The 26277-nt window shown below is 50.4% G+C and overlaps 3 protein-coding genes across 9 annotated transcripts; 2 read left to right on the top strand and 1 right to left on the bottom strand.

Moving 5' to 3' along the window:
* The first annotated feature begins 13822 nt into the window (after positions 1-13822).
* On the top strand, positions 13823-19899 carry EFNA1 (ephrin A1). The gene is made up of 5 exons (XM_036273104.1): positions 13823-14057; positions 17284-17579; positions 18594-18659; positions 18822-18872; positions 19046-19899. The coding sequence occupies exons 1-5, from the start codon at positions 13966-13968 to the stop codon at positions 19156-19158; spliced, it is 618 nt and encodes a 205-aa protein (XP_036128997.1). The 5' UTR covers positions 13823-13965; the 3' UTR covers positions 19159-19899.
* Positions 19900-20871: 972 nt separating this feature from the next.
* Positions 20872-23220, top strand: SLC50A1 (solute carrier family 50 member 1). Of its 5 annotated transcripts, none has more exons than XM_036273593.1 (6): positions 20872-21012; positions 21315-21392; positions 21526-21649; positions 22236-22397; positions 22660-22779; positions 22861-23220. In XM_036273593.1, exons 1-6 carry the CDS (start codon positions 20933-20935, stop codon positions 22960-22962), a joined length of 666 nt encoding a protein of 221 aa, XP_036129486.1. In that variant the 5' UTR covers positions 20872-20932; the 3' UTR covers positions 22963-23220. The 5 variants fall into 5 exon arrangements, with proteins under 5 accessions (XP_036129486.1, XP_036129489.1, XP_036129488.1 ...); XM_036273595.1 differs by having other exon boundaries at positions 20902-21183; XM_036273596.1 differs by lacking the exon at positions 22236-22397.
* Positions 23221-23639: 419 nt separating this feature from the next.
* Positions 23640-24184, bottom strand: DPM3 (dolichyl-phosphate mannosyltransferase subunit 3, regulatory). 3 transcript variants are annotated; one of them, XM_036273597.1, is made up of 2 exons: positions 24164-24184; positions 23640-23995 (listed from the first exon to the last, which is right to left on the bottom strand). In XM_036273597.1, the coding sequence occupies exon 2, from the start codon at positions 23988-23990 to the stop codon at positions 23712-23714; it is 279 nt and encodes a 92-aa protein (XP_036129490.1). In that variant the 5' UTR covers positions 23991-23995; positions 24164-24184; the 3' UTR covers positions 23640-23711. The 3 variants fall into 3 exon arrangements, with proteins under 3 accessions (XP_036129490.1, XP_036129492.1, XP_036129491.1); XM_036273599.1 differs by having other exon boundaries at positions 24098-24181; XM_036273598.1 differs by having other exon boundaries at positions 24094-24180.
* Between the last annotated feature and the right edge of the window lie 2093 nt (positions 24185-26277).

The following is a 26277-nucleotide window of genomic DNA, read 5'->3' on the forward strand; positions in this document are numbered from 1 at the left end:
ACCTCATGGGGTGATCTGACCACAAATTCCTAGTTGGGCAGGTCATGGTGGGTAGCCACACCCCAGGCCTACAGCTTCGTCTTCTTCTTCTTCTTTTTTTTACTATATTAAAAGGTATTTTTTAAATTGATTTTTAGAGAGAGAGGAAGGGAGAGAGAGAAACATTGATGTGAGAGTGAAACATGAATCAGGCTGCCTCCTGCACTGCCCCCATCTGGGGAATAGAACCAGCAACTCTCTGGTGCATGAGACAACACCCAACCTACTGAGCCACACTGGCCCGGGTGGCCTATAGCTTCTTTAGTGTAAAAGGTTCTTCTTTACCTTAAGCAAGCCCTGTCCTTTGTTTCTGTGCATCTAGGTTAACATACCTTTGAAATGCCACCTTTTAGACCTCCTCCTTATAACGTGTGACCACACTCTAGAGAGTACATAATCTTACCTATCCTGTAATCTAGCTTCCACCTTGCTTTTTCCCATCTTCACGTGCTCTTTCCTCCTGATCTCAAATGAATAAAGGAAACTGTAAAAGTATTATTTTCTAAAGCATTTGAGATCTTCCTTCCTGGTATACATCCTCAGTTTGACTCAAATAAACTCATAAAAATTCTCTACAGATTTGGACATTTCTTACATTGACACGTTTATTGATGTAATTGTTCCCCTTTCTTTTCTCATAAATACCCTTTGCCTTTACTTCCCAATCAGAACATTATTGGGTTTCTGCCTGAATCAGTGTTTCCCGAATAGCTATTCTTTTTTTTTTTTTTTTTTTTTAATCTCAAATAAATGCTTGTTGCTTCTCACTTTGGCCTTCATTTTTAGATTAAAATGATTTTCCAGTCTCCTGGGCTTTTGATCTTGACACCACCACCGACTCACTCTGCCCCAGTCCAGGTTCTGTCTTGCCAGTGACAGAAACTGACTTGGGGCCGCTAAAAAGTAGAAAAATAATTTATTGGAAGGAAATCCAGTAGTTCGCACAATGATGGAAAAACTGGGAACCTCCCTTGGGAGATGGGCAAGAACCAAGGTACATGGGGCAGCCAAATTTATAGCCAAGATCACAACAATAGTCTACTGGGAAGTGAATTCTAAACTCCCCACATCTCTGAGTTCTTCCTTTACATTTGGAGCCCTGGCCCTGGCCAGTTTGGCTCAGCGGTTAGAGCGTCGGCCTGCGGTCCAGAGAGACCCGGGTTCGGTTCCCGCTAAGGGCACGTACTTCGGTTGCAGTTTGTCCCCGGCCCTGGTTGGTCGTGCGGGTGGCAGCCACTCGATGTGTCCCTTCACGTCGATGTTTCTCTCTCTCTCCCCCTTCCTCTCTCTCCCTCCCACTCTATCTGTACAAAAAATGGAAAAATGTCCTCGGGTGAGGATAAAAAAGAAAAAAGAAAGAAAACATTTGGAGCCCTGGGTGGAAGCATTTGATTGGCTGAGCGCTAGCAGAAAAGGACTGAAGAACAAGTATTTTAACTGTAGGCTTCCCACTTAGGTTCCTAATGGTGACACAGATAACCCTGCCTGCCCCCCACATCCAAACAGCTGTGGCATCCTGCAGAGACTGTTTCCATAATGGTCTTGTGTCTCTCTGTGTTCCCAGTGACCTGCACCCCAGACTAGCACTCACCCTACTCTAGGAACAGCTGCCAGAGCAGCTGGATAGTGTGGTGCAGTGGTTAAATCAGGACTCTCGAGCCAAATTACCTTGTTTCAGACTGTGTGACCTCTGGGGAGTTGACTTCTCTATGCTTTCAGTTTGCTTATCTGTGCCTCTTATGCTGATTGTGAAGATAAGTGCATTCATGTATGCAAAGTGCTTCAAATGAGCCTGGAATGGTGACCATGTTCTATAAATGTGAGCTGATGTTATTATTCCCAGGGCACCATGCCCATTATCCGCTCTTTGTTGTTGTTGTTATTAATCCTCACTCAAGGATATTATTCCATTAGTTTTTAAGTAGAGTGGAAGGGAGGGAGGGAGAGAGAGAAACATCGATGTGAGACACACACACACGCGCGCACACACACAAACCCGACCAGGGCTGAGAATCGAACCTGAAACCTAAGTATGTGCCCTTGATCAGGAATCTAACTCTTTGGTCCTTAGGACGACGCTCTAACTGCTGAGCCAAACCAGCCAGGGCCATTATCCACTCTTGAGTCTCCAAAACTTTTTTCTTTCTCTGCCTCTCCTCAGCCTATGCTTCCCTGAAGAATACAATCCCTTGCCTTGTTTCCAAGCCATGTTGGGTTGGCCTGGCCTTCTCCCGCCCAACCTGGAATGTCCTCAGCCCATTTAAAACCAGTCTCCCTGTGAGCCTCTCCCAGGTTGTCTGTCCCCTACACAGGAATTCATGCCCTGAGAGGAGCCCTTCCTTCTGAGTCCCACAGCACTGTGTGCTCGTCTCCTCCAAGGTATTTACCACATTCTTCCCTCGACAGTCTTGTTTACACAAGTCTTCCAGCTACAGTATTTGTACACTCCTGCCCCTCTTCTCTGGGTAGTTCCAACCCCTTCCTATGCCCAGCCCCAGGCTGTGTCACCATCCAGGCTTGTGTGCTCTTCTCTCACCTTTACACAGTCAAGTCCTGCTCCCCTCTAAGACGCAGCTCAGGATTCCCAGGACGCACGTGCCTGGCCCGCGATTAGCGGTCATTGATGATACCAAGGCCATGTGGACTCAAAAGGGGCCACATACTAAACATGACAAGCTTAGGAGAGGCCTGCATGGCAGGCCTTACAAACCCAGAGACCAAAGTAACCACACCGGTGGCGTGCACTTTAAAATTTTTAACTAAATGGCCCTGGCCGGTTTGGCTCAGCGGTTAGAGCGTCGGCCTGCGGTCCTGAGAGACCCAGGTTCGGTTCCCGCTAAGGGCACGTACCTCGGTTGCAGTTTGTCCCCGGCCCTGGTTGGGTCGTGTGGGTGGCAGCCACTCGATGTGTCCCTTCACATCGATGTTTCTCTCTCTCTCTCCCTCCCACACTCTATCTGAACAAAAAATAGAAAAAATGTCCTCCGGTGAGGATAAAATTTTTAACTAAATGCACATGATGGTGAGTAGTCATATCCTAGGCCAATCTTTAACTTTAAAATTGTCTATTGAGCCCTGGCCGGTTTGGCTCAGTGGTTAGAGCGTCGGCCTGCGGTCCTGAGAGACCCGGGTTCGGTTCCCGCTAAGGGCGCGTGCCTCGGTTGCAGTTTGTCCCCGGCCCTGGTCGGTTGTGCGGGTGGCAGCCACTCGATGTGTTCCTTTCACATCGATGTTTCTCTCTCTCTCTCTCTCTGTTCCTCTCGCTCCCTCCCACTCTACCTGAACAAAAAAAAAAATGGAAAAATGTCCTCGGGTGAGGATAAAAAAAAAAATTGTCTATTGAGCCCTGGCTGGTTTGGCTCAGCGGTTAGAGCATCGGCCCGCAGATCAATGACTCGTGGGTTCGATTCCCGGTCAAGGGCACGTACCTCGATTACGGTTTGTCCCCGGCCCTGGTCGGGTTATGCGGGAGGCAACCAGTGGATGTGGCTCTATCACACTGATGTTTCTCTCTCTCCCTCCCTCCCACTCCATCTGATGATAAATAAATAAATAAATAAATAAATAAATAAAATTGTCTATTGTCTGTGTGCATGTAAGATAGCATATGCCTTTGAAATCTCAGCGTAATTTTCTTTTCCAAACCCCTCAAAGGCACAACCACAGGCATCAGAGCCAGAAACCTCACTGTTTTCTGGTTGCCCACATGATATCTCCATGTGCTATAAATGTTAACTATCCTGTGCCCACCAATGTAAAAGAAGTATGTGTCTCTCTCTTTTACTCTCTGTCCAGTCTCAGCGATGTCCCTGCCGTGCTTTCTCCCATCCTGCCTGATCCAGCATGGATGGATTTTACATAACCCTCCTTGCATCTCCTCCTTTGATTCTAATGTATAAAATAACGGCAAAACCGCCATTCTCCAGAGCATTTCTCAATCCGTTGAGATTTTGCTTCCTGGCAATTGTCATCAGTTTGGCTCAAAAAATCTCTAAGACTTTGTCTTAGAGTGGACGTTTTGACAATAGCCAAGAGAAAGATCGGGAGCTGATAGGGAGAGGAAGGGGACTGTATGGATCTAGGTGGGGAATAAGGAACATGGAGGAGGGTCCCTGAGGGACTAGCTTTTCTCATTGCCTCCACTTCACCCCTGCAGGTCAGGGGACTGTGACTCCCACCATCCCTCTGGGCATAAAATGCCCTTTCTGGCTATTCTTACCTGGAAAACCTTCAAAAGTATTTCTTCCACTCATCTCTCTGTCCCCATGGAACCTCAGAGCTCTTGACTGCCATGTCCCTGTGGTACTTACCAAGTACTACTTGGTAGAATAAAGATGTGTGTTCCTGTGGCTCCTCTTCCCTGCCTCCCTCATACCCTGAAGCCTTCCCCTACTCACCCCCAGTACCTGCACAGCTACCCTCAGCAGCCCAGGAGGGCCAGGCCACGGAAAGAGAAATGCATACCCGTGCTCAGTGACCGCCTGCTCCCTGTGCTTAGCACCACGCCCTCACAGCTGTCATTTCATTGGATCCCTCTAATAATTCCAAATTGGCTCCATTTTACAGATAAAAAAGGGGAAGAGCCCTGGCCGGTTTGGCTCAGCGGTTGGAGCGTCGGCCTGCGGTACAGAGAGACCCGGGTTCGGTTCCCGCTAAGGGCACGTACCTCGGTTGCAGTTTGTCCCCGGCCCTGGTTGGTCGTGCGGGTGGCAGCCACTCGATGTGTCCCTTCACATCGATGTTTCTCTCTCTCTCTCTCTTCCTCTCTCTCCCTCCCACTCTATCTGTACAAAAAATGGAAAAATATCCTCGGGTGAGGATAAAAAAAAAAGGGGAAGAGGGCTCAGAGAGGTTAAATAACTTTCTCAAGTTTCCACAGCTGAGATTCAAATCCAGATCTCTAATAAAAAAAATTTTTAAATCCAGATCTCTTCCACATTCTGTCCCTGTTCATAGGTGACCTTACCGGGCATACCCTGCAGAGCCTCACAGAGTGCCTACCACACACACAGGCTCCAGTGACAGTTCGGAGGAGTGGGAAGCAAGCCATTTTCTGGACATCTCCTGACAGTGGGATGAGCCAGAGCAGGCTTATGCCCTCCAAGAAGGACTGCATCTCAGGAACCTGCATCCCACAACCCCTCTCAAGGTCCCTTCTAGGACCCACCTACCTCCCTGAGCCCTCTCCTTCCCCTATTCATGGGCTCTGGTGCTGGAAGGAGCTGCCTCCTCTTCAGCCCCTTCCTGTCCCTTCTCAATACACACTCCCTTCATTTGCCCACAGCAAATTCAGCACTTTGTGCCAAGCCTTTGCTTTATACCCAGGATAGCTGGGCAGCAAAATGTGGAAGGAATGACACAGTGTGACTCCGAGCCCAATCAAAGGTGCCCCTCTGTGTTCTGAACCCACCACCTTTCTGAGACTCGGTTTCCTCATCTAGTTGGGCGGGGATCGGGGGGGGGGCAGCTTAATTCCTGCATTTGCCCACCTCGCAATGTATAGGAGTCTATAAAGATGAAATAGTACATGATAAAATACACAGCTGAAAACACTGGAAGATCATAAAATGTTACACAACTGTAAGGGATTCCGAGCTGGCTGTAACATGGGCATTAAACCCTAACCCCTCAAAGATATTTACTATAAAAAATTACAGAGCCCTGGGGAAAGAATCAAGAAGTGTGCTTGCTCCTTGGGGTAATTTTTTTTTCTCCTTCATTTATGCTTCTTCTAATTTTCTGCGCTGATCGTTTATTTCTTCTGTAATCAGAAATAAAAAGTTATATAAAAGGAATGCTTCTAAAAGAAAAGTATCTAAACTGCTCTTGTGTTATAATGAAAGTCTAGCCAGTGATAGAAAAGAGTTTTATCGGCTGCTCTGAGAGTGAAGGTCCTCTGGCCAAGCCTCACCCTCCCCTGGCTTTTCCAGCAGCGAAGCTGGGAAGCTAGGAAGTAACGATTTCTCCCCAGTCAAAACCACAAGAAAGGGATCCCTAGTCCTATGCTCTTCTTCCCTGCCTTGAGCATGCAGTCTAGAAGTCCTCCCTTCAAGCCCTGAGGTTCACCATGATATCCCAGCGGGACAAGTGTTCTGAGCTTCCCACCTTCCTGAGCTTTGGACCCCCATCTCCAACTGCCCCGAGACATCTCCTCCTGGAAGTTCCATTGGCCCCTCAAATGCAACATTTCTGTGGCAGGCACTGTCCAGGTCTCACCCCTGCTCCCAGGCTAACAGACACCAGTTCTTTGTAAAGCAGAGAAGGTCCTGCTTGGGGATGGTGGGCCCCAGCCCCAGCCCCAGTCAGAACCAGTCTCTTCTCCTCCTTCACAGATGTGGGCGTAGCAATGGACATGAGCCAGTTCTGTCCTCTGAGGGACAGCTGGCTGGGAAGCTGCTGGAAAAGATTTTTCTTACCAGATAAAAAGAGCCTTGCCCTGGCTGGTTTGGCTCAGTGGTTAGAGCGTGGGCCCGCGGACCGAAGAGTCACAGGTTCAATTCCGGTCAAGAACACGTACCTTGCCCTGGCCAGTTTGGCTCAGCGGTTAGAGCGTCGGCCTGCAGTCCTGAGAGACCCGGGTTCGGTTCCCGCTAAGGGCACGTACCTCGGTTGCAGTTTGTCCCCGGCCCTGGTTGGTCATGCGGGTGGCAGCCACTCGATGTGTCCCTTCACGTCGATGTTTCTCACTCCTCTCCCTTCCTCTCTCTCCCTCCCATTCTATCTGTACAAAAAAAAAAAAAAAAGAACACGTACCTTGGTTGCGGTTCGTCCCTGGCCCTGGTCGGGTCGTGTGGGTGGCAACCAGTCGATGTGTCTCTCTCACATCCATGTTTCTCTCTCTCCCTCCCAATCTATCGAAGGATAAATGGAAAAATATCCTCAGGTGAGGATTAAAATAAATAAATAAATAAATAAAATAAAATAAAATAAAAAGAGCCTTATGAGGAGAAGGCTTTGTGCTCCCACCCCCTTTTCCTGTGACTCCATTAGCCAGGATCACGAGGGCTCAGAGCAGAGAGGTGGATGGAGAGCATTGGGTCTTTGGAAACCCTGTTGAGCTGCTGTCCCATTTCCAGAGTGCTTTGTTATGAGGGAACATAAAACTTTGTTCAAACTGCTAGCAGCTGGGTATTCTGTTACTTGTAGCCAAAATCATTATAATTTGATACAGTGACCAAAACTGCACTCCTTCCCATGTCTGCTCCTCTTTTCCATTTTCTGTCTGTAAGTGGCACTTCTGCCCACCATGCCATCCCACGCTCTTCCCTGCTTCTTGCCTGTGGCTCAGGTCTCATCCAACTGTTTAATGTCTCCTCTGCTCTCCCCACCTCTGACACGCCTCAGCTTCAGGCCATCCTCACCCCCATCAGAACTCCTGCAGCTCAGGCCTAACCAGTCCTCCTACCTCTGAGCTCCCTTCTCTACCCACATTCTATCACCCGTAGTGATTTTTCTAAAATATAAATCTGGCTGGCTGGTGTGGCTCAGTGGAATGAGCGTCATCGCATGGACTGAGAGGTTCCGGTTTGATTTCCAATCAGGGCACATGCCCAGGTTGTGGGCTCGATCCCCAGTTGGGGGTGTGCAGGAGGCAGCTGATTGATGTCTCGCTCTCACATCAATGTTTCTCTCTCTACCTTCCTCTCTTTCTAAAAAAAATCAATAAAATATATTAAAAATAAAATTTAAATAAATCTGATTATGTTTCTTATTTATGAATCTATGGGTTTCAGAATAATATTCAAAATCTTGAGCATGGCATTCAAGGCCCTTGGCAACATGGCACCAAACCATCTTCTGCCACTCCTCCAGATCTATTCTGTAATTTTAGCTACGTCTGACTATTCACTGCATAAACTCTCATCCCTATACTTTTGTTCTTTGTTCCCTAATCCTTGAATGTGAATGCTTACTTACCCTCCAAAACCCATTTCAAATGTTCCCTCTTCTGTGAAGCCCTTCTCACAGCGAGTCAACATTCCTTCTTCTGTGAGCCTACAGCCTGCTGTTCCACTCATACCTCTATTATAATTCTTATCTTATAGTCTAATTATATATTTGCCAGTACACTAGATTCCTTTAGGGCAAGGATATATTTCAGAGTCCCCAGTGCCTCCCAGTACAGTGTTTAACATGAGCAATTAGTCAATTTTTGGTGCAAGAAGCAGCAGCACAAAACACTTCCTGGAACAGTCCCATCCTCGCTACCACTGCGCCTCCCGTCTCCCTCCCACTTCCCATCCTGCCCTAGCTCCTCTTCTCTGCAGTGGACTCCCAGGGGAAGAATTACACCTTCTCCCATGGAGTCTAGCCCCTTCATGAGTTGGGTGTGTGGGTGGGGATGGATCCATTAGGTTCTGATCACTTTGGCCCTCAGTAAAAGAAATGGACTAGTTAGTACTCAAAAGAATCTGGCTTAGTGGGGAGAAGGGAGTCAATGTGGGGGCATAGGGAGGAATCTGTAATACTTTCAACAATAAATTTTTAAAAATTAAAAGTAAATAAATAAATACATAAATGGGGAAGCTAAACAAGTCTCCATTGAAGAAGAATTCCAAATAATTTATCATTTATACAGATACTCTGCTTCAAGCATGGAGAACATAAATCTCACTCCTTAAGAATAGGCTGTGCATGGAGACTTCCTTCCAAAGAGTATATATATAGTATGGAAGAGTGGTAAGGGAAAAGAAACTTTAGTGGACAACCTTAGCCAGGTGATCAAGGTCATTATGAACAATAATAAATCATGTTGATAATGCGTACACTTGATATGATGTAATGAGAATGACACTGTATTTCTGTAATTTTCCACCCAAAAACTCATAACTCCAGTCTAATCATGAGAAAAACATCAGATAAATTCCAGTAGAGAGGCATCTTATAAATACTTAACCATTTCCCTCAAAACTGTTAAGGCCATCATAAACAAGGCAAGTCTGAGAAATTGTCACAGCCAAGAGGAACCTAGGAAGGTATGACAAATAAATGTAATGTGGTATCCTGGGTGGAATCCTAGAACAAAGAAAGGACAGTAAGTAAAAGCTTAGGAAATCTGAACTTACATTATTTTTTAAAATTGATTTTTTAGAGAGAAAGGAAGGGAGAGAGAGATAGAAACATCGATGTGAGAGAGATACATCGATCGGCCACCTCCAGCACATCCCTTACTGGGGATCGAGCCCACAACCTGGGCATGTGCCCTGACTGGGAATCTAACTGGGACCTCTCAGTCCATGGGACAATGCTCAATCCACGACTCACACCAGCTAGGCTGAACTTCCATTATTAATGTATCAATATTGGTTCATTAACTGCAATAAATGAACATACTATAAGTTACTAATGATAAGGAAAATTGGGTGAGGAAGTATATGGAAACTCTATACTATCATCTCAATTTTTCTGTAAATCTAAAACTGTTCTAAAAAATAAAACCTGTTTTAAAGTAGATTTTTAAAAGAATCTGGCCCAGTGGGTGTGGCTTAGTGGATTGAGCATCATCCCATGGACTGAGAGGTCCTGGTTCAATTCCTGGTAGGGCACATGCCTGGGTTGTAGGCTTGATCCCCAGTAGGGGGGGTGCGAGAGGCAGCCAAATGATCTCTCTCTCTCTCTCTCTCTCTCTCTCTCTCTCTCACACACACACACACACACACACACACACACAAATCTGGCTTTATCAAAAGCATTTCCCTACATTGTGAAATTCTCTAAAGTCTAGAAAAGCAGGTGCCCAGATTTCATCTAAAACATAAGCTCCATGAGAGCAGGGCCCTCTCCTATTGTCCTCCACTAAGTCCCCAGTCCCAATTCAGAGTCCAGTCCAGATTGGGTGCCCCATAAATACTTATTGAATGCAAGTCAACCTCAGGTTTATTTTTAAGTTCTAAGACCAGTCAACTCAAGTGCTCAGCAACTGAGGCTAGTCTGAGTGTGTGTGGATGTGTTTATTTATATCTACCCTGCCTCATTACAATGGCAAACTCTGAAACACTTAATGGAACATTATGCTACAGTTAAAAGTATTGATTACAGCCTGGCTGAAGGGCTCAGTTGGTTAGAGCACTGTCCTGTACACCAAAAGGTTTCGGGCTCCATTCCTGATCAGGGCACATACCTAAATTGTAGGTTCGATCCCCGGTTGGGTTCAGATGGGAGGCAACCGATGGATGTTTTTCTCTCTCTCTCTCTAAAAATCAATAAAAATATATATCAAGTGAGGATTAAAGAAAAAAAATACTAAAAAATTATTGTTTACAGAGTTTGCAACACAAAAAAATGTCTTCTGTCATAAGTTAAAGGAGAAAAAGTACACAATAGAAATGTGAGATATTATCACACTATGTAAAAGCAAGCAACCCCCACCCACCACCCCACCCCTCCCCACCCTACCTCGACCAAAATCTCACAAGCAAAATGTTGGCAGGGAAGAGATGAAGATATTAACAGTGGCAGGTGGCTCCTCCTCCCCTTTATTCTCCTGTTCTCTCTTTTCTAACATTACACACATTATTAATAAAGTGGGAAATATACACACATTATTAATAAAGTGGGAAACATATACTTTATTTTTCAAAGTGACGTTGAGGGAGTGGAACAGAAGCTGCTCCAGGCTCAGGCCTCCCACCTCCACCGCATTGTCTAGAAATGCCCTCAGGGACAGGGACAGATTAGCAGGCACCCCAGGACCCTGTGGTTCTGCCACTCCAAACCACAGGTTGTTCAGCAAAGGAGTAGCAATCAAGGAGTTCTGACTGTTCAGACTGGAAATGGCTCCTCCCTCCAGAGGTCAGGCTTCCTCCAAGGCGCTCAGAGAGTTAATCCTGACTCTCGGGAATTCACAGAAAAGGCTCATGAGGGGAATTTCCCAGATAGGCAGGCAGAGAGACAGACAGACACCTCAGACAGCTCCCGCCACAGAGCACAGATGTTTGCCTGGGGGGTGGCGGTGCTGAGAACCTTCACAAGCACACAAGTTTGCGGTGAGAGGTAGCCCAATGCCAGAGCCAAGACGAGACCCGCCTGGGCAGGCTGGGGGCTGAGGGCTGGGGTGGGGGAGGGGACAGGATGGGGACTGAGTTGGTCATCAAGAAGAGTCTCTGAGCTTACTTTTCTGTTGTCACGCAGTACCTGCAACTCTGCTCTCCATCCAGCGGGCGTCGCAGCAGCTGTCGCAACAGCTCTCCGAGTGTGGAGCTGCAGTCTGTGCAAGAGGAACTTAAAGGCAAATTTGTTGTAGAAATGGTGGTTTTTCTATTTTCCCGACTGGTCTGGAGGCTCCTCATGGGCAGGAATTTTATTTTAGTCGCACCCTTACCTTCGTTGCTCATCACAATACCTGGCTCCTAGAGGCGTCCCAGTACCCTAAACGCACAAATATTTGCATAGAAGAGTAATGAGATCAAAGCCTGAAGTGAGAATGTTGGGGACAGCGCCAAGCCGGGGAAGGAGGGCCCCGTGTTCCGTTCGTGCCTCGAATTCCCCTACACACATCTTTTTTCCACCCGGCTTGCCGCAGCCCTAGACGCAGGCGGGGCAGGAACGGACGTAGCCCCGCCGGGCTGGGCCGTGCGAGCCTGAACCTGCCCGGCCCTAGCGGCGCAGCCCAGGGTCCCCACACGTTCCCACCCTGCAGTCCCGGCAGCCGGAGAAATCAGGGAATGTGCCCCAAACCATCTCCTCCAGGGGGCAGCCCTGGGCCCGTCTTTAGAGCTACCACCACTCCTCCCCTTCCTAACTCCTCTCCGGTTTCTTGGAGCAGTAAGTCGGTAGAAGTTAATTTAAGTACCTTCACTGAACAGTGATGTCACCCACTCAACAAATATTTATTTACCAGCTACTACGTGTGCTAAGTACTGTGACAGAAGTTGGCAATACAGCACAGAACCAAAATATCCCTGCCTTCGTGGAGCTTTGATTCTATGGGACACAGGCGCAGGGATGGGATAATCTCGCGGGGGGGGGGGCACGTGGGAGGCCAACACCCAGGTGTCCTCCCAAGTGACCTCCCAGGTGAGTAAAACACGCGTGAGGCGCCGCCCTGGAGCTGGTCCGCAGGTAGACTTTGGCCACGGCAGGAGGGGCGGGCTACAGGTCGGGTAAAACATAGGGCTAGGCACGTCGCCTGCGGCAGGTGCGAGCCAGAGCGTGGAGGCGGGTGGGGGTAGCACGTAAAGTCAGGCCAAGAACCTAGTAGGCGCTGGGTAAATATTTACCATCCGCACCGTGAGTCGGACCTCAAGCAACTTGCGCCCCGGGGATGGGGGCCAGCCTGGGCCCTCCTCTGCCTCAGGCTCCTCCCCGCGGGGTCAGCGCCGGACTATCCTTGGCGTCCTGGCCCCACGTAATTACAGGGGCTGTCGCCAGGCCTGGCAGTAAAAGAGGAGGATGAAACGGCCTGGAAACCCGGGAAGCTGGGCCCGCGCGGGCTGAGGGCCTGGAGTCTGCGGCTTTCCGCGCTGCGCAGCAGTGTGGAGGGCTGGCCAGGAATGCGCACACACTCCAACACCAACCGGGGGCGTGCGAACAGACAGACACGCGATCACACACACAAGCCACCAGACACCCAGGCACACAGCACTCGACCCTCCCGCGCCAGACACTCGAGCCCAATCAAACACCTGCCCGCCCGCTCCTCCCCGAGGTCTGGGAGGCAGACTCCCACCCGCCAGCCCCCCTCCACACCTCAGTATATCCCCGCGGGGACAGGGACCCCAGAAAGCGAATTCCAGCGGGTTTGTTTACAGCGCGCGGGGGGGGAGGGGGCCGAGCTGGATTCTGGGGCCTGGTGACTGCGAGACCCAGCTGCCCACCCCCGGGATGCCACGCAGACACTCCTGCCCCCTACCCCACATACCCTGCGGGCCTGTGCACGTTTCCCTTCCTCTTCACACAAACTTTTGCATACACACGTCAAAGTTTCACACGCTTTCCTACCCCACACGCGGCTGTAATAGGACTCAAATGCTTTCACTCTTGCGCCCCATCACACGTATGTGTACATACCAGATGCACATGTATGGTTAGTTTGTCACTCTTCATGTTCAGAGATTCTCACAGTCCATATTCAAAGCCAATTCGCACGGTACACACGTGTGTACACACACACACACACACACACACACGTCGTTAGCACCCTTTGGAGCACTAGTAACGAGCGAACCCTCTCGCTGGCCCAAGATCCCAAGTGTCTCTCCCTCTCTCGGGCACAGAGGTGCGCCCTTAGCCCGGGCCACACACGTTACACACTTGGTCGCACTTTATTCCCTGCATCTAGGCGATGACACAATCACCCGAACAAAGACAACATTGACAAACCCAACAAAAACAAACAGCAGTGTATTTGAGGAGGGGCAGCTGAGCGCAGAGTCCGGGAAGGGGGAGGGGAGTGGCGAGGAGAGTGTGGGAACGCCGCAGGGAGCCTGGGAACGTGAGGCTAGTGAAGGTGCCGGACTTATCAACAACCTTGCACCCTGCAAGATCCGCGCGCGCTGCGGGAAAGTCGGGTCTCGCCCCCGCGTGTTCGCAGAGCTACTGGTGGAGTTGGTTCCCCTCTTCCGCACGCGACTGTGCCGGGGGCACAGACCCACCACCCCGTACAGGCCCAGAAAGCCGCACACAGACCCACAAGTGAGCGAAAACCTAGCGCTTTGCGGATCTGCCGGGGCTGAGTCGCGCGCTCGGCTCCCCTCGCCTGCGCTCCCCTCCTCCACCTTCCCAGTCCCCAAGCCCCAGGGCAGCCGCACGCCGGGCGGGGCAGGGGGCGGGGCGGGGTGTCGGGCGGCTCTGGCCCAAAAGGCGGAGTCCAAAGGCGCTGGAGCCAGATCTGTGAGCGCTGTGCCGACTGCGCCTTGGAGAAAGCCAGCGAGAACCCAGACCCTGACGAGTTCCTCGTCCACGCCCGGCCTGGCCAGGCCCCGCGCTATGGAGTTCTTCTGGGCCCCTCTCTTGGGTCTCTGCTACAGTCTGGCCGCTGCTGACCGCCACACCGTCTTCTGGAACAGTTCAAACCCCAAGTAAGCCCCGAGTCTCCGCCGACAAGGGCGTCCGGTTTAACTGTCCTCACCAGCCCCTGACTGGAATTGTTGGGGTGGTGACCAGAGGCGGGAGGGATTCTATAGAAGCTCTTCCTCTTGCTTATCCCCTATAACTGGGAGTAGGGCACCCCAGGGTAGGAATCTGCCTGTGTCTGCTTGCGTGGGCATTGTTTTTGCCCCTCCTTTCCTTCCCTCTGGCACCTCTATTTCTCCGAAGTGAGGAACACATGCTGAACAGTCCCTGCCTCCAGCATGGACCACCCTTCCTGGCCACCAGGGCTCTTGTAGGTCCTTCCACCCTGAGAGCCTGTGTGCCCCTCCTTGTCTGTCACTTGGGTATCTGCCCACACTGACAGGTACTTGGTATGACATCAGGAGTAAGCAGAATGCTCACTGTAGTCCTAGAAGGACCTCTCAGGAGGGACCTGGGCTTTGGACATTAAGCGTTTATTCTATATTTAAGGTGATTGTGGAAAGCGCCCCACCAAGGGATCTTGTGAGGTGACATGAGTGAGGCACATGCTGTGCAAGAGTAGGCTGAGGTAGTCATCTGTTTATGAGGTTCAAGTAGTAAAACTGAAGAGATGGGGGGAGGGAGGTCATGGGAAAGGTTCAGAAGGACTGGAAGGGGTTAAAAGGTTACAAAGGCCTCTGGGCAGAAAGGAGTTAATTTCTCCTGGGCAGTTTTAGGGCTGTGAGGCAAATGGTACAAGACGGAAGAAGCTCCGTGGGACCCTTTGTTCTTGCCCTTGAGTTTTCTGAAGTTATGGAAACAATATTTGCAAAAAACAGGAGAGGAAGGTAGGGAGAAGAATAAGTGGAGGGCTGGACAGCTTGGGGTCAGGAAAAACACTACAGTCAGCTCAGCCACCCCAGCCCTAGTGTGCTGGTCCCCCTTGAGAAATATATTGTGCCAGCTTCCTCTGATCCTGTGGCAGCATTGCCTGGTGAGTGGATCTGTCTCTGTGGCATGTTGAGTGGGGAGAGAACAGCTAGCTGCCAACCCCAGAGGGCAGTGCCCTCTTGCCCGTGGTTTAAAAGGGGCAGCCCCCTCAGCCCTCCCCCACCCCACTCCTTGCTGTCTGCTCTTTGCTTCCTTGACCCACTCTTGTCCTAGTGGGAGAGAGCAAAGTCCCTGTTTATGCCCATGCCAGGTGTTGGCTGAAGGAGGAGGAGGGGACAGGAAGCTGTGAGTAGGGAGGGGGGGACCCTGGCCTTTTCCGTTCCCAAGCTCCCAGGTTTCCTCTCTTTCAGGAAGAAGCCTCTTCCTTGCCCCCTTTCCCGCCTTCCCTGACGCCACTGCCCCCCTTTCCCAAATGGAGAGCAAGATTCAAAAGGGCCCTAAGTGGAGCAGGAAGGGGGTGATGGGTACCCCCACCAAGGAGAGCTTCTGCCTTGCTCATCTGACCACACACACACCCCTACCATACCCAGGACTAAAGAGAAGCAAACCCAGAATGGAGTCCACAGGCAGCCAAACTGGGCCCAGCTCAGGGGCAAAGATGAGGTGGCAATGGGCTGGGCGGGTGTGAGGCTGACATGGGTGACTCAGGGAAGTGGGCATCTGCCCTGAGATCTTGGGGGGGCAGCGTGGGAAGAAGGGTGGTGCCACTGTGAGCTGGGCACTGGCATCCTTGGTGCTGGAGAGACAAGTACTATGCTCATTCAGACCTGCCAGCTCCCTTTGCCTGGAGGAGAGTATTCAGGGCAAGTGGACACTGTGCCATCCTGGGGTCCTAGAGGCTGTCCACATTTGACAAGGTAAACTTTCACAGACTCTCATGAATGCTGGGGAGGGTGGCAGAGGTGGATGAGGAATGAGTCAGTGCCCTTCACTGGAATGGGGGAAAGATGCCAGGCCCAGAGCTGAAATACCTGTTCTGAAATGGCTTCTATGTTTATCTCTCCAGAGAGGAATTTTAAAAGCCTCTCTCTGCTTCTCTCTCTCTCTCTCTCCCTCCCTCCCTCCCTGCCTCTTACCCTCTCTTCCCAGGGTGGGGGAGGAGCCCTGGTAAGCCTGGCTTGAGAACTGACACCCTGCTGTAAGGCGAGGCCTCTTGGGGGTCCTACTGACTGGCCAGTGAGTGCCCACCTCCAAGGCCTTGGCCTAATTCCTGCCATTCCTCCCACCACCCATGCCCAGAGCTTTGGTTTGTAGCAAGTTGGCAGCCAACTCTGCTGAGTGTCTAGCTGACAGTGTTTAGGGGAATTCAGAGAAGCTGACCAGCTTGGTGAGGGAGATGGGGAAGCACTTTTCCCCCTACTAGGACCCCACCCAGACTGGAGCCAGGTGTCTGGAGCTGGGGGGAGGGACTGGTGGGCAGTCAGGCTGGAGCCTGTGGAGCCTGTGGAGCCTGGAGGGAATGGGCTGGGGGAGGGGAGCTGGCTCCACCTTGGCAGGAGAGAGGCAGCCTCAGATCTGAGAACTCTAGCAATTCTGGAGCTGACCTCACGGCTGAATGTGTGGCTTTGGGAGATAAAGGGACAATGATGTTTTGGGGTGCTTTGAGAAAAGTAGACAAGGAGACCTGAGCATCATTTTGAGTAGCTAGAAAGGGAGATTTGAGGGGAATGAATGAATTGATGAAAGTGATTTAACTTAAAGGATTCAGGCATTATCTTTGGGCCTGAGTATACTGAGGGTTTTGGGGGGGAATAAAGCTAAGATATGTGAAATATACTCAATGGGTCAGGGGAGAAAATAATGAAATGAGTAAGAGAAGTGAAGACATAGATGTGTTGGAGCTGAATGCTAGTCTGGTAAAGAGAAAGGGTTACTTGGATATTGATGACAGATGGGCCCATAGAGTTAGACTGAGGTCTAATAGCATTTAAAGGAGCACCTGGTAGAATAAATTTGGGGAAATATTTATGGGTAGAAGAGAATGATAAGTGAGCTAAGGAAATATTTAGAAGCCCATCCTTGGATAAATATCAGGGGAGTTATGGGAAGGCTTTGTTACCTGAAAAATACTAAGTGGATGCTATTTATTTATTGGATTATAGGACACAATAATGGGGGGGTTGGAGATGGTGGAAAGATATTTAAGAAATCAAGATCAGTCAATATTGAGAGTTGAGATTGTTAAAACATTTGTGTGGGGTCCGTGTGAAATGTAAGGGGTCATGTAAACATTTGGAGACTCGAGGCTCTGATCTGGTTTCTGAGCAACCGCTTGCTTCCTCCTCCTCTGTGCACACCCAGGCTCCGGAATGAGGACTACACAGTACATGTGCAGCTGAATGACTACCTGGACATCATCTGTCCCCATTACGAGGATGACTCTGTGGCAGCCACTGCCATGGAGCAGTATACACTGTACCTGGTGGAGCGTGAGCAGTACCAGCTGTGCCAACCCCAATCCAAGGAACAGGTCCGCTGGCAGTGCAACCACCCCAGTGCCAGGCATGGCCCAGAGAAGCTGTCTGAGAAGTTTCTGCGCTTCACACCCTTTACCCTGGGCAAGGAGTTCAAAGAGGGACACAGCTACTACTACATCTGTGAGTGCCTGGGAGGCATGCACGAAGGCACACAGCACATACTGAGGGAATGCAGCTGGCATGATGCATATGCCTGAGTACATATTTAGTGAGGAGTCACGAAGCAGAGGGCCTCTCCAATCCTGGCTTCCGTTTTCATTTGTTCACATCACAAATATGGAGTGAGCTTCTACTGTGTACTGGGCACTCTGCTTGGCACTACAGTCACAAAGATAAATAAAACACTACTGGGTCCCTATCCTCTAGGAAGCTGGGAAGAGACACATATAGGTTAATAAACCATTAGAACAGTATTATATGGTAGGCATGAGCACAGGGGCCCTGGAAAAATGACCTAGGTACCTTCCAGGGGGGCTCAGAGAAAGCTTCCTGGCTTCCCAGAACTTAGGAAAAGCAGAAGAGTTGGCCATAAATGAGGGGACATGTGCAAAGGCAACATGACATCTTCAGGGAACTCCATATGGTTAGCCTGGCTAGAGTAGGAGGGACACTTCAAAGTAGGGAGATAGGAGCTTGGAGAGATGGACAGGGCAGATCACAGGGTCCTAAGAAGTGCTGAGGAGTTTATCCTGAGGGCAGTGGAGAGCAAGAGCCACTGGAAGATTTTAAGAGTGATAAGGTCAGCTTTGTGTAGAATGCAGCCAGGCCTCACCCTTTCAGTGGTGCCTAGGCAAGGGGAGTACAAAGTATCCTGGTAAGGGGAGCATATCGTACAGGCCTCACCCAACTTCCAGCTGGGAGGAGTGAAGGATGGACTGTGGGGAGGGGACAGTGGCTATATTCTTTTCACCACTATCTCCAAAGCCAAGGGCTATCCCAAAGAAGGGAGGTTGGGCTGAACATGGGGTAGAAAGTGAGCAAAACTTAAGGAAGGTAAGAATCAAAGTTTAAAGGGAAGAAAGGGATTCAAATGAGCAAGAACTGAGAAAGCAGGGCCAGAGGCATTTGCACTTCTGTTTTCTTCCAACAAAGGTTCCTTCCCCTTCCTTAACCCTGTGTGGGTTTATCTTGCAGCCAAACCCATCCACCAAGTAGAAGACCAGTGTTTGAGGTTGAAGGTGACCGTCAATGGCAAAATCAGTGAGTGTTAGGGCCCTGTGAGCCTCCTTCCTCCATCCCTATGCTGGGCCTGACCTAATGACCTGGGATGGTGGGGAAGTTCCACTGCCTGGCCCACCCAGCACTCCCACTCCTCTGCCTCCCTGGTACAGTACCTGATCTACGGCCACCCCTGTGTTTTAGCTCACAGTCCTCAGGCCCATGCCAATCCACAGGAGGGGAGACTTCCAGCAGGTAGGTAGCTGGAGCAAAGTGGACCTGGGGCAAACAAGAGGGTCTGCTTGAGGAGGTTGGGTACAGGAGGTAGCTCCTCGGCCAGGCAGGAACTGGGGAAACCTTGTTGGGCTGAGGGCCAGCGCCAGTCCTGGGACTGCTCACCTGAGAGCCTTTGCCCTCCCACCTTGCAGATGACCCAGAGGTGCAGGTTCTACATAGCATCGGTCACAGTGCTGCCCCTCGCCTCTTCCCATTTGCCTGGGCTGTGCTGTTTCTGCCGTTCCTGCTGCTGCAAACCCTGTGAAGCTGTGTGCCACATCTGGCCTAAGGATTGGACTGGGCTGACAAGGCAGATGCAGGCATCCCTCACCTGTCCTGGGGCCTCTCACAAAGCCCCAGTGCTGGGAACCTCTCCCACCATATGTACAAGCTGCCACCCAGCAGCCTCAAAACGGGTCAGTATTAAGGGTTTCAACCCATAGGAGGTCGGCAAGCCTGGTAGTGCCATCTTTGCCTCCACCTCAGAAGGACAAAGAAGCAGGACAGTACTTCTCCTGCCATTCCTGCCCTTAAGCCAAAAACAAACAAACAAATAAGCTGTGCAGATATGGACTTGTAAGAAGGGCACTGTGGGAGCTGAGCTGGAAGGGGTCTGGGGTCATGTGGTTGGACACTGAGTTTGGCAAAGATGCCCCTTCCACAGAGAGCCCGGATGCCAGGATGAACTGACTGAAGGAAAAGCAAGAGACAGTTTCCTGCCTGGGAGCCAAGGATAGGAGAGGCAGTGGCTTGGGTGAATCCAGCATCTCCCATCCATGGAGCTGCCATGCAGAGGTTTGCAACCAGCCAACGTACCTTCTATCTTGGGGCAGCACTCCCCAAAGCTGTGCCAGCAGGGGGGCTATGCCAGTCTTTTCCTAGAGTATAGCTGTAAGGGCAGTGCCCATGAACCCAGAGTCTGTGCCTAGAATGTAGCTTGAAGGGCGGGGCCCACGTGTACAGAATCTGTATATAAACTTGCTGTGTGTCTGCTGATTCCTACAACTGGAATTTTTTTGTTGTTTTTTATACAATGTTGTTTGTCTGAAAATAAAGCTGTATGTTTGTTTTTTTGGACTTGCTTTTCCACCCACCATACTAACTTGTGACCGTTGAGTCCCTGCTATGGAGAATACCAATAGCAACTGGGTTTGAATTTTTTTCCCTCTCTGGAAAGAATACATACCCCTCACCAGCCCCAAATGTGGGGAGGGGGGTCCTCCTCAGGGTTGTTGGGACAGAAGTACTCCCGGAAGTTTCTCGGGTTCTAGTCTGACCCCACTCTGGAAGTTCCGGTCAAAATTCTGCCCCATTCCCGCCCTTGCGGCGCTGGGCTTTGGGCTTTGGGCTTTGGCATACCGTGCAGGTACTCATGCTGTTGTGTGAGTCAGGGCAGCCCTCAAGGGAATAGCTGAGGCAGGCACCCCTCCAGAAGCGCCACAACAGAGGTGTGAGAATCTGGGAGGGAAAGTTCCCAGCAGCAAGTCGGGTTGGACTAGGGGGATCAGAATTATATGCGCTTTAGTGGACCAGCCAAATTGGTTGTGTGGCTGAAAGGAGAGGGTACTTGACAGGACTGATTCCTGGCAATCCCTGTTATTTAGCTGAGGGAATGGGAAGAAGCTTCAGCAAACTGGGAAAAACCTCCCAAACCCTGGGCCACTGAGGTCTGGTGGGGTCCAGCAAGCTTTTGTTTTGAGGTCTACCGCTTAGGCTCGCGGGCCTGTGGGAGAGTGGAGGCTGGGGTCTAGGTGGTCCAAGGGATAAGCAGGGAGTGGGGAGCGATGGGCCCGAGACAAGTCCGCCGAGCCGCAGGAAGCGGCTGACCGAGCCCGGAGGGCGGCATAGTACCGGGAACCTCGCGAGCCGGCCGCGGGCCAGGAGGGCGGGGCCTGAGTTTCCGCTTTACGTCCTAGACCAGGTTCACGTTCGGTTTCCGGGGGACGGCCGAGCGCAGCAGCGGGACCGGAGGGGCGGGACTCCCATGTCCAGAGCCCAGCACCCAGCCAGCCGCCGAGCGGGAGCCGACTTGGAGAGGGATGGAGGCGGGCGGCGTGGCGGACACGCTCCTTTCCGGATCTTGCTTGCTCTTCACCCTTGGCATGTTCTCCACCGGCCTGTGAGAGTGCGACCGGGCCGGGCTAGGGCAGGACCAGGAGTCAGGAAAGGAGCGAGAGGGGACGGAGACGTGGCTGCAGCCCCAGCCTGCGTCCGGAACCTGGGGTCAAAGTGGAATCGGGTCGAAGGGACCGGGGTACCAGGGCGAGGCTGGTCACTTGACCTGAAGAAGGCAAGGGAGCCGAGGGCGGAACCGGGGGTCTGCAGTTGTCAGGGGAGGATGACAGGCATTGGGGATCTCCACTCCCCAGCAGCCTGGTTCTCCCTTCCCCTCTCACCCCTGCCTTCGGGGCACCATTACAGCTCGGACCTCAGGCACATGTGGATGACTCGGAGAGTGGACAATGTCCAGTTCCTGCCCTTTCTCACCACGGATGTCAAGTGAGAGGAATGATGGCTATGCCGGGAAAGACTGTGAGGGGGGTATGGTGGGGGGAGGACCGTGGAAGAGGCCCCTCGGGTCCCCCTCCCACATTCAACCCCACGGGGAATGTCCATCCCCTCCATCATGCAGCAACCTGAGCTGGCTGAGTTATGGGACCTTGAAGGGAGACGGGACCCTAATCATCGTCAACGCTGTGGGCGCGGTGCTTCAGACCCTATATATCTTGGTGTATCTGCACTACTGCCCTCGGAAGGTAGAGGCCCTCCCATGCACCCACCGCTTTGCTGCATGCCCTGCCTTGCTGGCAGGCAAACAATGCTTCCTGGAAGACTATAACAAGCTGGCACTGCCACTTTTTCCTGGAAGGCCCCTCCAGCATTGCAGTCTTCCTTTCTCCATGAAGCCAGCCTTCTGAGACCCACACATCTCCCCTTATTCTGGCAAGGCTGGTAACTCTGCCTACCCGGATGGTGCCTTGCTGCCCAACAAACTAGGGAAAGGGCTTTTGTCTCCCATAATTCCTTCAGAACCAGAGCCAGTGGCTGAGAATGAGATTAGCTGTTTCCCCATTAAATCACACAAGCATTTATTAAGCTCCTCTTGTGTATACCAAGCTCACACACCCAAAAAAGTATCTTTCCCTCCCCTAGAAATCTCCAGTGTTGTGGGTAGATCAAGTCACTGGTGGGGAAAAGGCTGTGACAAGTGCAATACTGGAGGCCTAGAGATAAAGGATGGTTCACTGGAGCATGGGAAAAGGCAGGAAAAGTTAATTCCAGTAGGGGAGTCAGAGAGGGCTGCTGGCATATATAGAAATAAAGCTATTCTCTCCCCTGCAGGGTGCTGTGCTCCTACAGACTGCAACCCTGCTGGGGGTCCTTCTCCTGGGTTTTGGCTACTTTTGGCTCCTGGTGCCCAACATTGAGGCCAGGCTTCAGCAGCTGGGCCTCTTCTGCAGTGTTTTCACCATCAGTATGTACCTCTCACCACTGACTGACTTGGTGAGTGGGAGTGTCCATGGAGGTGGGGGAGATAAGGGTCAGGCTTCCATAGCCAGTCTATAGCTTACACTCCAGAAGAAGGGAAGAATCAAATCCTGGAAGGAGACAGGGCAGTAGAGGTGGGTGAGTAGGAGATGGGAGGGAAAAGCTGGGAAACAGAAGATCGGGGAGGATATTTGACCTATTTTTCTGAGGAAATTATCAGGCAAGATGGGAACTTTACTGTGTCTGTCCTAAGAGTGTCTTTCACCCTTTCCCACAGGCCAAAGTTATTCAGACTAAATCAACCCAACGTCTCTCTTTCTCATTGACCATTGCCACCCTCCTCACCTCTGCCTCCTGGACTCTCTATGGGTATCAACTCAGAGATCCATACATCATGGTAAGCAATGCAGGGATGGGGTGGCAGGTGTGCAAGGTGGAAAATCAACGCCTCTCCTCATAGCAGGCCTTGTGATTTCAGGTGCCCAACCTCCCAGGAATCCTCACCAGCGTCATTCGCCTCTGGCTTTTCTGGAAGTACCCTCAGGAGCAAGACAGGAACTACCAACTCTTACAAACCTAAGGCAGTCCACCTGACCACAGGACACCTTAATGCCAACCTGTTTCAGTTGTTCCTGCCGACCAGCTCCAAGGGTGCCATGGATTAATGGGAAAGAAAAAGAGACAACTTTGGGAATCGGGACCAAAGAAAGAGTTTTACTTAGAAGAGTGGGTGGGAACTGGGAGATGAAGCACTTATTTTTTAGAGATTATATTTTTTAATTTTGGAGGTTGGGGTGAAATCTTTAGAATGTGCCTTAAAATAAACTGCTCCCTACACCTGCCCATCAAGGTTCATTCTCTATTCAGTGATTCTCAACCTGCCTAGTTTGGTGAAGGGTGGAAGTGTACTGTCTGATCCAGAGTTATTCTTGGGCTGGTAGGGTTAGCTGAGAAGATGTATCTAAAAGAACCAGAGCAACCTAGGAAAGACCTGGGACAGAGCTTGGATGTTATGAAGAATATAATTTAGGCTTCAAGAAGTACTTCCTGACAGGGTTAAAATGACCAGAGATGTGAAACATTTCCCTCCTGAAAGATTTGAGAAGGGGCCTTTGCCTCCTTGGAGCAAAAAGGAGGTACACCAGCCGGATGCAAAGGTAAAGCTCGGATGACCTCAGGAAGGTGGCTTGTCTGCCATTCAGTTCTTGATACTTAGTACACACACAACCCCCAAATCCCATTCTCCATACTACACAGTTAGAAAGTAAACTTGTTCTTTAATGGGGGATGGGAGGGAGGGGCTGTCCAAGCGGAAATGGGGTTCGGGTATCAGAAGCGCATCCCCCTGCGGGATAAGTCAGCTCTGGCTTCCTGGATCTGGCTCTGCAGCTCGCGGGCGGCGTCCTCGCAGTCGTGAAAAGTGGCCACGCGGTAGCCCACAGTGCCCAGGGCAAAGCAGCCGGCAGACACCAGCAAGTAGGCAGGCAGTGGCCACAGGACCTCCCGGCATGGCGAAGGCAAATCCAGGCCCAGGGCCCCCATGGTCAAGGCCGCCCAGGCGGAGCCCAGGAGCGCCAGTGCCCAAAGCCACTGTGCTAATTTCGTCATGGTGGCTGCGGGAAGAGCAAGCAGAGCTCTAGGTCTTTCCACCTCGCAACCTCGCTTCGGCTGAGACCTGTCTGCCCTCCCTCACCAGGCCTCTTCGTCTCACCTACCCGCAGGGCCACTCCGCCACCGCTCTCACCCTCGCCCTCGCCATTCAGACTTCAACCTACACGTACCTCTGCCCAGCTCTTCCCAGTTCCGCGCGGCTCTGACGTCAGCGTGCGGAACCCCTCCCCGGCTCGCGCTCCGCCTTCGCGCGGCTTTCTGGGAGCTGTAGTTCTCACGGCGGTGCCTGGAGGGCTCGCAGCCGCTGTCTTTGCAGCCCTTCCAGCTCTGCAAACTGCGGCTTGGGTCCCCGGGGCTTCGGCGCTGCTTCTCTCCCTCAGGACCCCGCTGCAAGCTGGCGTGGAGCTTGTAGAAAGCCCGAGGCTATTGTGCGCCTGAAACGGGTATGATTTTGTTAAGCAGTGTCACCCCAATAAATTCACTAAGAAGGGAAAAAATAAAGCCTGAGGCCACCCTTAAACCTTGCAATATCGTTCTCCTTAAACTTCACATATGCATACAAATCCCATTCGTTAATTAATTATTTTATTCTTTCATTCATTCATTGAAACTTTTCTTGAGCGCCATGATAAACTTTGGAGAAATAGAGATATCAAGACATATGACCACTCCTGGGGGGGGAGGAGGAAAGGAGGGGTCCGGCAAATGATGCTTTAAGATAGGTGTTAGAACAAAGATTGTCATTTCTTTTTGGGGGGAGGGGTACATGCCCCTAGCGGCAACCGAACCCGGGTCTCTCTGGACTGCAGGCCGACGCTCCAACCGGCCAGGGCAGATTGTCATATTTTTAAAAAGAAACTCAGGGGAGCCCTGGCCGGTTTGGCTCAGCGGTTTCTCCCACCCACTCTATCTGAACAAAAAAATGGAAAAAATGTCCTCAGGTGAGGATTTATAAAGAAAAAAAAAGTGGAAAAATATCCTCGGGTGAGGATTTAAAAAAAAAAAAAAAAAGAAATGCAGGGGAGAAAATAGTACAGCTTGGAGCCAGGGGAAGAAGGGCTCCAGGAGGGTCTCTTTAAGGGAAAGAACTGTGGGACAGAGGAATTATCTGATATGCTTAAGGTATTGAGTGAAGGTGTATACATCTTTCAGAGAGTTTGGGGGATGAATTCATAATAGGTATATAGAAAATAAAGTAGGAAAGAAAGGAAAGAGAATTGATAAAAGGTCTGCTTGATAAAGACTAGTAGAAACATAACTGTATATTTGACAGAGGTTTATTGCTGCTGCAAGAAAGAACACACACTAGAGGAACTATATGGAGCGGTTCATCAAAGGAAAAACCAGGTCACTACAGGATATGGTAAAGGTGGAGTTTAGGTAATATTTAAATAAAGCAGTGTTTTGACCTGGCCGGTTTTGCTCAGCGGTTAGAGCATTGGCCTGCAGTCTGGAGAGACCCAGATTCGTTCCGGCTAAGGGCATGTACCTCAGTTGCAGTTTGTCCCTGGCCCTGGTTGGGTCATGTGGGTGGCGACCACTCAATGTCTCCCTTTAACGTGGATGTTTCTCTCTCTCTCTCCCTCCCATTCTATCTGAACAAAATATCAAAAAGTGTCCTTGGGTGAGGATTAAAACAAACAAACAGTGTTTTGATAGGTTCAACGTAAGCACAGACATAGTGAGGGAATCAACAGCAAGCCTGGGCTGAGAAGTGGACTGAGGGTCCACTTGGAAACTACAAAGTGAAGATAGTTAATTTTAGATAATTATGTAATAGATAACTACATAATTAAGATAAATCTACTGTTCTGTCCAACACAAGGCTGCTTCTTTGTGTCAAAGTAACCCACATGGCTCAGACCTCCAAGCAAGAGTGGGATGTTCCATTCTTACTGATTGATCTCAAATAGCAAAGCTTGTGACTGTGATTTTAGAGAACAAAGTCTCTCAGCCCCAGGTCCTTCATGCTAATTTTATTAAGCATTTTTTACAGATTTACAGAGTCTTAGTACAAACACTACATAAATAAGCTGTGAAGAATATTTTCACAGCATAATAATGTAAACACTGATTGAGTATTGATTTAACTAAAAGTTAGGATATATTTTAATTGAGAGGGTGGGGATGGGGAGCATATTAGGAGAGTCAGGATTAGAGAGAACTATATCCTCATCTTCCACCAAAGACAGTAAATCTATCATATCTAAAACATAAAAAGAAATAATAATATAAGCATGTTATTTAGAAATATAGAGGCAAGTACCAAAAGAAGCAGCCAAGA

Source organism: Molossus molossus, unplaced genomic scaffold (assembly GCF_014108415.1).
Source record: "Molossus molossus isolate mMolMol1 unplaced genomic scaffold, mMolMol1.p scaffold_m16_p_20, whole genome shotgun sequence".
NCBI lineage: Eukaryota > Metazoa > Chordata > Mammalia > Chiroptera > Molossidae > Molossus > Molossus molossus.

Excerpts from the sequence above, each read along its gene's own strand:
- EFNA1 (XM_036273104.1), top strand. The coding sequence starts at position 13,966 with ATGGAGTTCTTCTGGGCCCCTCTCTTGGGTCTCTGCTACAGTCTGGCC. Across the intron at positions 14,058-17,283 it reads TGGAACAGTTCAAACCCCAA|GCTCCGGAATGAGGACTACA; the intron begins GTAAGCCCCGAG and ends GTGCACACCCAG. Across the intron at positions 18,660-18,821 it reads GACCGTCAATGGCAAAATCA|CTCACAGTCCTCAGGCCCAT; the intron begins GTGAGTGTTAGG and ends CCTGTGTTTTAG.
- SLC50A1 (XM_036273591.1), top strand. The coding sequence starts at position 21,232 with ATGACAGGCATTGGGGATCTCCACTCCCCAGCAGCCTGGTTCTCCCTT. Across the intron at positions 21,393-21,525 it reads TTTCTCACCACGGATGTCAA|CAACCTGAGCTGGCTGAGTT; the intron begins GTGAGAGGAATG and ends TCCATCATGCAG. Across the intron at positions 21,650-22,235 it reads TGCACTACTGCCCTCGGAAG|GGTGCTGTGCTCCTACAGAC; the intron begins GTAGAGGCCCTC and ends TCTCCCCTGCAG.
- DPM3 (XM_036273597.1), bottom strand. The coding sequence starts at position 23,990 with ATGACGAAATTAGCACAGTGGCTTTGGGCACTGGCGCTCCTGGGCTCC.